Source organism: Lactuca saligna, chromosome 4, assembly GCF_052625555.1.
Source record: "Lactuca saligna cultivar CGN05327 chromosome 4, ASM5262555v1, whole genome shotgun sequence".
Classification (NCBI taxonomy): domain Eukaryota; kingdom Viridiplantae; phylum Streptophyta; class Magnoliopsida; order Asterales; family Asteraceae; genus Lactuca; species Lactuca saligna.
In genome coordinates this window covers 17,316,973-17,326,998 of record NC_136420.1, presented here as the reverse complement: position 1 = coordinate 17,326,998, position 10,026 = coordinate 17,316,973, and the positions used below count along the sequence as shown (strand labels likewise).

Genomic DNA, 10,026 nt, shown 5'->3' with positions numbered 1-10,026 from the left:
TTTAAATAGTTAAAACCCTAATGTTTTGAAAAATGTTTCAAAACTTGCCCTCAAGTTTTGGAATTTAAATTTTGATTAAATAGTTTAATTTTGATGGATATTTAAATTCTAAACCCTAATGTTTTGAAATGTTTCAAAACTTGCCCTCAAGTTTTGGAATTTAAAAGTTGATTAAAAGTTTAATTAGGAATGTTAAATTCTAAAACCCTAGTAATGTTTTGAAAAATTTCAAATCACACCCTTGTGGTTTTATTAATTAATTAAGGTGTATAATTAAAAGAGGTTTAATAAATCCATAAAAGTTTTGGTTTACAATTTAATTCAATTAAAAGTATAATTGTTAAATTTGACCACCTAGTATTCTAAAAGTGTAAAATACATCCTATACTATATATAACATTAAAAGTCTAACATTATATATATGTATGAGTTAAAGTCAGTCTTACCGTTAGTAGGCCTCATTCACGAAGCTGGTCTATAAGGGGTGTTTAAGGAAATTGCCTATAATATGGCGATTGAATGGGTATCCACTCTTACTCACCGCACTCTTGACTAGTGGAGGGTCGTTAGCCGAACGGGTAGGATAAGACGAAGCCTTCCATTATAAGTATAATGAAATACAAAGTAACTAAATGTTTTTCAAATTCCCAATCTTAGTTACTTAGGCAAAAGTGAATTGATGCAATTCCATGAAATTACACTTTGTGCCCTTGCGAAGACGTTAGTGGAGCGTGTGTGGTTTACCGGCACACTAAATGGTTCTAAGCAAAGGTAGCAAAGGGTGGCTCAATGTTTGTCATAGTTTGGTGGAGCATATGTGGTTTACCGGCACATCGAATAGGTGATTGTAACATGTGAGGGCACCATGTAAGTTTGCATGGTTATTCACACCCGCTTTGTGATCCTCGGCATCCCAGTCACAAACAAGAGGGGCATATCGAGATTTAAACATGCCATTGAAATGTTCAATGAATCTCAAAGGATCTAGGAGTTTTCATAGATTTAAAATTTAAATTTCTTTTTCGTTTTTCATGGTGGAAATTAGTGAATCGTCATTCACTTACCTTCAAATATTCTGCAACTAGATTACGACATCCCTTTTCTAGGTTGTAGCGTATTGTGTTGGGTCCTAGCCTTAGTATCTCATTTGGGTGATTTACTAAGGACTCAATCGATCAACTAACTTGAATTTGTTTTCTCCCGTTTTGTAGATGTCAAAGTTCGATAACTATGGTCTTCTCAAATCCCGTGGAACAAGCATTCCACATGAAGATGATATTCCATGATTCGATCGAGGAACGAGAAATCATGTTTCACTTCCTCCTCCTCCTCCAATTGTTCTCCCTAACTCACAAGATCGAAGAATTGAAATGTTCAATATCACTAAGGCCCTATTGGAAATGAAACATGAAGATGGTAAATCCGTGTGTGCCCACATTCTAGGAATGAAATCACACATCGATAGGTTGATAAGCAAATTGGAAATCGACGATTCAATAAGACAGGAGCATCGCAACCTATTTCCATCTTCCTTCAACAAATGGAGGCAAACGGTGGTGGTAATTGCTATGTGTGTGTACGTAAACAAATAGTGTGGATGAGTCGGTGCGAGGGTTGATGGTGGTGCACAAAAATGAGTTCATAGTCAATGTCGATACCGGAGACGATTTCCCTTCTCGTTAGTTGGATTTAGACGACAAAGCATTAGTATACGCAAAATCGAGGAAGCGTTGATCGATCGTGAGGGGCTAAATGCCCATAAAAGAACAATAGAAAGAAGATTAATGAGGAGAAGACAGTGGGTAGATGCGAGAGAAGTCCCGATAGAGACGGTGATCTTTACCTCTTCTGTTGGCGGTCAGTGGAAGAATTCGATTGGACTAGAAAACGTCGAACATCAGAAGCAGACACGATTGAAGCTAATGATTGTACCCTCTTTAGCCAAAGCCAAGAAAGCCGATCACCTCCAAAAGTTTTAGCCACCGGCTCCACACCAACCAAAATAAATACTACCAGCTTGATACTGTTGTTATTCATAAGATTGTTGTGATTTTATTGTATGATAAATGAGATGTCATGTGGATGGATAATGGAAAACTAGAAGTTGTTTTATTAAATTTCAATTGTACTTTTTTTAGTTTTGTTTTGTTGATAAACATATTATTTGATATATATTTCTTTCGCAACAAATCCATTTATTTTCTCAAGAATTAAATAATAATAATAATAATAATAATAATAATAATAATAATAATAATAATTGTCAACAAGCTATGGTGGTCGGCTTAAAAAATAAAGAGGCCCCAAAAGAAGAAGTCGCAAGGTGTACAGGTTGTTAGCTAAAAGATACCGATTAGTTATCGAAAAAAAAAAACAGCTTATATTAAAAACTTGGTGTGAGACCTGTATATTATACGGGTTGATTTAAAAAATAATTAAACTTAAAGTATATAATTTTAAAATAAGAAAGAAACAACCTTATTTATTACAATTTAATATCATATATATGATATTTAATACTTAACAAATATAAGTATATAACTTTAATTAAAAATTAAAACAAATTAAAAATTGACAAGTGGATCAAAATTACCACAAAATGACAAGTGTCAAAACTTATGAAAGATTGATAAGTGGCAAAAAAAACATTTATTATTATAAGAATTTAAATGTAAGTACAAGTTTGAATTTTAATATGGGGATTCTAAAATAACATTTCAACAAAATACATTGCTCAGATTTAGACCTTTGAAGTAGTTGAAGTTGAAGGCATGAAAAGCTCTATCAAATAAAATAAGTGAGATCTCGGCTAGTAAATATATCATAACAATTTTAATAAGATCCTTTTCAAAAGCAAAAGAATTTCGGTTTCAAGAAAATACCAAATTGGATGATGACGCTTAGGATATAAGGATATTTGTTTTATAAGAGATTATTTGTTTTAATAATAAACAACAATTTTTTTTTTATTTACAGGAAATAGTATCATAAAAATATTTAAAATATGTCAATAATTTTATTAGTATAAATTAAAGTATTTATTTATTCATCTTTATTTATTTGGAAACTTTACTTTAAAAATTATTAATGATGCATATTTATTTATTTTAATCAATTCATGCAAATAATGGTATTATAACTAATCATTTCTAAGAAATGATTTTTTTTTTTTGCTATTTATCCTACTCTCATTCAATTTGTTAAATGTCATTTTGTGATTATTTTGAATTAGTTTTTTTTCCACATGTCATTTTATGAGTTTTTCTATTTTATTAAATTTCACATAATAGTTTAATGTAATAATTAAAATAAATGTAGTAATAAATAGATATCAATTTCATTATTAAACTTACTATTTAATTTCAAATTTCTAAAATTAAAGCTTATTAGCTTCTTTTCTTTATTATTTTTTTTTTAAATTTAAAAGATAAAAAACATTTTCATTATAATAATTCATTATTTTTCTTATTTTCTTATAAATTCAAAGTTCACAAATACTTTAACATTTATATATATATATATATATATATATATATATATATATATATATATATATATATATATATATATATATTTTAAATTAACTCATGTAATACTTCACAACTACTCCTCTCTAATAAATGAATGTTTTTTTTTGTCACTTGTCACATTCTTATTCAATTTGTAAAATGTCATTTTATTGTTATTTTAAATTAATTTTTTTTTTCCAAGTGTCATTTTATGAGTTTTCTATTTTATTAAATTCCATATAATATTTTAATATAATAATTGTAATAGATATAGTAATAAATTGATATCAATTTCATTAATGAACTTACCTTATAATTTCAAAATTTTCAAAATTAAAGCTTATTAGTTTCTTTTATTTATTTAAATTATTTGTTTAAATTTAAAAGATAAAGAAATATTTCTATTATAATAATTCATTATTTTTCAAATTTTCTTATAAACTCAAAGTTTTCAAATATTTTGACTATTATATTTATTTATTTTTAAATTAACCTACATAATACATAGGTATCACAACTAGTCCTTTCTAATAAATAAAGAACTTTTTGCCAGATGTCACATTGTTATTGATTTGGCCGCATGTCATTTTGTGGTTATTTTCAATTAATTTTTTTTTCCATATGACATTTTATGGTTTTTTTCATTTTATTAATTTTCACATAAAATTTAAATGTAATAATTGCAATAAATGTAACAATAAATTAATATCAAATTCATTAATTGACTTCATTCTAATTTCAAATTTTTAAATGACAAAATTGCAAAATTGGTCCTTGTGGTATACATTTTTTTGGGGTGCTAGTCCAAACCACGACTTTTTTGGATTTCTGGTCCTTTTGACCTAGTTTCGTTGCGTTTTTTGTCCCTCGGTAAACTGAAAAGACTATTATGCCCTTTTGATATATTTTTTTTATGTGTTTTCTATTTAATTTAAATGAAAAATAAATTAATTAACTAATTTGGGCCCACGTCTCTCTCTCTCTCTCTCTCTCTCTCTCTCTCCCCCCCCCCCCCCCAAAAAAAAAAAAAAAAAAAAACCAAACCACTGTCTCTGTCAAAGTGGTATAAAATGCAGAAAACCGCATCATCTTCAACCTTGGATCAAGAAGGTTTAGACATAGCTCAATCATTCTTCAAGCTCGTTCAAGGCGTTTGATCACGACACATAATTTAAAAGTTTCTCGCCATCACCCACAAACCGATTCAGAACAAGTTCTTCCGCACGGTCACACACTTTGGGATCCTTGGTCGCAAATGGCTGGTATCCGAATAACATATTCCCTTCTTTCACTTTGAAAATGGCGTCGTGTGATTCGATTGTAAGACTACAGGTGATTCGATTCGAAGAGACTCGTAGACCACATATTTCATCAAGGGCATCTGCTCCATTGCCGTCATCTTCACCTTCCCACCATCGTGGGTTTTGATCGCACCTATGATCTCCTCCACCAATTAGGTATGTAAATTAGTTCCATCATGGCCGAGCCATTTTAGTATATTGGGAACCAAAATCTTGATCCCCCAAAAGTATTGAAACAAACTGTGAACAAGATGTTATAAACCGCCTCATCTTTTGAAATCCCTAAAGCTTATTCTAGTTCGATGAGAAAAGAGTGAGACGATAAAGGGGGAAGACATCTAGAGGGGTTGTTGTATGGAACTGCTACGGTGGCCGATAAAGGGAGAGAAATCGATGTGTGAGATACGAGGGGAGGAAGGAGTAAGGGTCGGGGATGTTTGGGGCTCCGGTACTAAGCAAAATAAACACAGTGGTGGTGGGTTTTTACCATGGCAACAGGGAGTGGCGGAGGGAGCTGTTCCGGTGGGGTATTACAGCGAAGATTGGAGATGAGGTGTTGGGCTCTAGTTCAGGTGGGATGAATCCCATCAGAGCTTCTTTGGTGGGGACCTCCCCTGTCACTGCAACTTTGATGGTGTTGAAACGAGTGGTGGGTTTGGATGGTTTGACGTTGTTGAAGGAGGTGAGTTGTGATTATTTCCATGGGAAGGTTTGATTGGGGATTACGAATGCAAAGAGGGAAGCTTGGGTAGCCATGCCATCAGTATTGGTGGATGATTGGAATCAAGAAGATGAAGAAATGGGGAAATGTTTTTCATACAGTAGAATACACACTCAAAGAGAGAGAGAGAGACAGAGAGAGAGAGAGAGAGAGAGAGAGAGAAAGAGAGAGAGGGTGAATAAGTGGGCCCACTTTTATATTTAATAATAATAATATTAAAAAGTGAAAGAAAAATGAAAAATAAGTTCATTAAGGGTATAATAGTCTTTTTAGTTTGGACAGGGACCAAAATTGCAAGCAAAATAGCTCAAAATGACCACCAATCCAAAAAAGTCGGGGTTTGGACTAAAACCCCAAAAAAATGCATACCATAGGGACGATTTTTGCAATTTTGTATTTTTAAATTAAAGTTTTATTAATTTTCTTTGTTTATTTATCTAAATTATTTGTTTAAACGGATTTTCTAATATGTGTCTTGAGCTAAGCAGTTATCGCGGTCAAAAATATAATAGCGGTCACCGACCGCTATTTGAAATCACGGTTTTCGCAGCGGTATAGCGGTGATATAGCGTTTTTTATATTATTTAGAATTTATATATATTAGAGTATTAATCAGTAAATCATACTTTAAAATTCAACCTAATACGGTTGATTAGTTAATCACTAAATCATAATTCATATATCAAATTTAGTTAATCATACTTCAGATATCATAATTAGTTAATCATACTTTACAGATCGGTTACCAATGCCCCAGTTAATCACACTTTAACACAATTAACAAGAAAACATATGAAATACTTACTATTTTATCATACTTTAACACAATTACAGTTATCATATAAAATGATTAAGTAATTTGATAGTTAATCATAATGTAGTACTTCACGTGTTCAACACCAGTAACAACACAACAAATACATGGTTTCAATGAAAGTCATGATATTCACAAAATTACAATTTTATTCAATGGAATGATACAAAAGTTTTAGTTAGGGGATAAGAAAAAACTATTTTATTCAATGGAATGACATAAAATGTTTTTTTTTATGTAAAATAGCCCAAAAATGAAATTTATTCAAATAGCGGTGATCATAATCGCGGTAAATAGCGGTAAATCGCGGCGCTAATAGCGTCACCGCTATTCTAAACCGCTATTTCGACATAGCGTTTCCTTACCTCTGCTAACTGCTATAGCGCCGCTATAGCATCGCTATTGACTACATAGGTCTTGAGAGAAATATAAGAGTATTAATTATGAAAAATATTATTATAATTAAATTCAAAATACATTTATTATGAAGATAATTAATACATGTCACATTTAATTAACATATTATTTCTTATAATTAATATATTTTACATTCAATTATAGTAATATTTGTCATTAATTAATGTTTCTTATATATGCTTTTAAGCACATATTAGAAAATCATTTGTCATTAATTTAAAAAAAAAACAAACAATTTAATTTTAATAATTTAATATTTTTTTATTTTTTTCTTATAAATTCAAAATTTATTTAAAATTTTATATATATTTTTTTAAAATGAAAATATGTAATAAATGCGTTATGCCTAGTATAATATAAAATAAAAATTAAAACAAGATAGAAAATAGTAAAATAAATCATTCAATCGAATGCCAGTATAGTTTGAACTCAACTCCGGACCATTCCTCCACCGATCGGTCTAGAAAGCTTCTCCAAGAATTTGTTAGGGTTTCCCATTTTTCATCACCAAGACATTGACGTCTTATTTCAACATCTTTCAGGTAATTAATCACCCCAATACCCCTTTCTGTTTTTCTTCTCCAACATCATCAGCTTGCAAAAGTGATTGTTGTTATTCAAGGACTGATCTTCTACATGCTTTGGATGGCAAATCATAAAGAACGCATCAAAAAATGGAGTGCTATCCGGCCACAAGCCATCATCTGAAAAAGTTCTAAACGACACCCGTTGCACGTTCATAGCCGGAAACGGAACTCTTCTTCTTAAATCATCGAGGTCGATGTTGATGTCCGATGCTAATATACCATGTATTTGAATTTGAATGTCACACTTTCTTGATAACGTGAAAGCTTCCCTCATCTTAAGAAAAAAAGAATTATCCATGGGACGCCTGATCAGAGAAAGTTCAATCTGGATTTCCTCGAGAACAATTGCTGGAAACAAGAGACGAGGCATTGTCGTCTCGCCAGAAAAAATAGAAAAAAACTAATTTTGTAGCGTAAACTTTTACGTCGATAAGCATATGTGAGCACCACAGCAACGACAATCTCTTCATCGAAGCACATGTGTGATATCGAAGCTTTCCAACTTCGACAATTTCATATCAAGGGTCAAACTCTCGAGAAAAGGAAATTTAGATTTGATAATATGCAAAAAAGCATCGTCCACGATCATACCACCTAACCATAATGGCGTCAAGCTTCCTAGTGAATCCATGGATGGAAGAAGAGTGTTCCCTTCAAGGGTAAACAAACGAATATTTGGAACATCATTGATTTCCAACACAACGGGGTTTCGTTTACCTGCTGAATTTATTCTGAATTGGTTAAGACGATGAAGGTTTTGAACCTTGACTCTCCTGAAGCCCGAGCAACATGAAAGATCTACCCTCACAAGCAACCTACAAATAGAAAATATGTCATCAAGTACCTCTTCACTTATGTGCACATTCTTCAATTGTAATCGTCGTAGGCACACACAGTTGATGATCACAGGATGGCTAGTCATCGAAAAGGGATTCATCATCTGTAACCCAATTGAGGAAGAACATGAAATTTCTAAATCGGTTAGGTTACGACCGGAGGAGAGTATCTCTGCTGGCAAAGTAACCGAGTAGTCACTGCTAATGCAGATTCTAAGGGAAAGCTGTTTCAGTGTACTACCTTTGGTTGCCATGAGCCTGATCCATTTTTCAGCAAGAGAAGCCAACTCCTGATTTGTCATGTCGATGGTAAGGTCAACGATTTCTATTGGTATGTTGTCACGGAGATATCGTATCAGAGTTCGATCGACCAGCTCCTCCATCGGCTTTACTTTTTCTTTATCTTCTTCCTTGTCAACCAATGTTGCAGGTGTTAGAGGAAACCTGATGATAGGGATGGTATACCAAGCATGCAGCCATGACTTAGACAAGACGCTTGTACGGGCGGCTTCTTCTACCGGCAACCGCGATTGTATATCGTGGTACAAGTTGGGAATATCTTCTAACTGTGAACGCCTTCGCCTCCGTTTCTCCATCTATGTATGTGTATGGGTCACAAGAAAAACACCAAACCCTATTGCTTTATATATACCTAGCTGATAATCTTTAGATCTAATTTCCTCAAGCTTTTAATTTAAGAATAAACTCAAACATTTTAGAATCATATATATAAGTTAACTAAAATTTTATTAACACATATATATAGTTACCATATATAAAAGATTTACTATATATATATATATATATATATATATATATATATATATATATATATATATATATATATATATATATATATATATATATATATATATATATATATATATATATGGGTAAAGTGAATATACCTAACAACCTTATATAAGCTTAGGTACCTAACTCCATAATACAACATCGGTTTGTATCATATTTACATGGTAATTGCCTAAGGTTCTTAAACTTCAACCCCATAACTTGATTACTTTCAAAATCTTTGGACTTTCACCAATATCTTTCTTTTACATTACGTCTTTGTATCGAATGCCACCTGATGGGCTTCTTATCCTACCACTACAAATAAAAGGATGTAGGAGAAATATAATGATGAATTTCCAAAATTTTTTTGAAGTAAATCAAGTTTAGGAATGAAGTTTAAGAACCTTGGATGATTGCAATGAAAATTTAATGCAAAATGACGTAGTTTGATGAGGTTAGGTACCTAAGCTTATATAAGGTTGTTAGGTATATTCACTTTACCATATATATATATATATATATATATATATATATATATATATATATATATATATATATATATATATATATATATATAGGGAAAAAGGAATATACATTATAGCCCCACCTTACCTGGGTGAAATAATAAACGATAATTGAGTAAAGAAAACAGGGATGGTAAAACGATAATGAAAGAAAGAAATGTTGTGGTGGATGATATATTTACCAAGTGAAACCAAACCGGGTATATCTAGCATGTTAAAACGACATATTTTAGAAGTTTAGAACTTAAGCTTAGGTGGGGCTGTAATGTATATTCCCTATCCCCATATATATATGGGAAAAATGAATATGTATCTGTTATGTACCTAAGCTTATGTATATAACTTTTTAAACTATGTAGTTTTAAACAAAACAAATCCAATTTCATTGTCTCTTAATGTTGTTTTAATAAAATATCATTGAATTGAGTTAAATTATGGAATGAAAAAAATCAATTATATATATTTTTATTGCAAAAAAAATCATTTAAGTTTATAGGGAAAAAAAACTAATATTTTTAACGA

General features: G+C 31.3%; 1 protein-coding gene across 1 annotated transcript; it reads right to left on the bottom strand.

Annotated features, from left to right (window-relative positions):
• Nucleotides 1-7,815: 7,815 nt before the first annotated feature.
• LOC145039322 (F-box protein At5g03100-like) lies at nucleotides 7,816-8,781 on the bottom strand. The gene has a single exon (XM_078987392.1). It carries the CDS (start codon nucleotides 8,779-8,781, stop codon nucleotides 7,816-7,818), a length of 966 nt encoding a protein of 321 aa, XP_078843518.1.
• Between the last annotated feature and the right edge of the window lie 1,245 nt (nucleotides 8,782-10,026).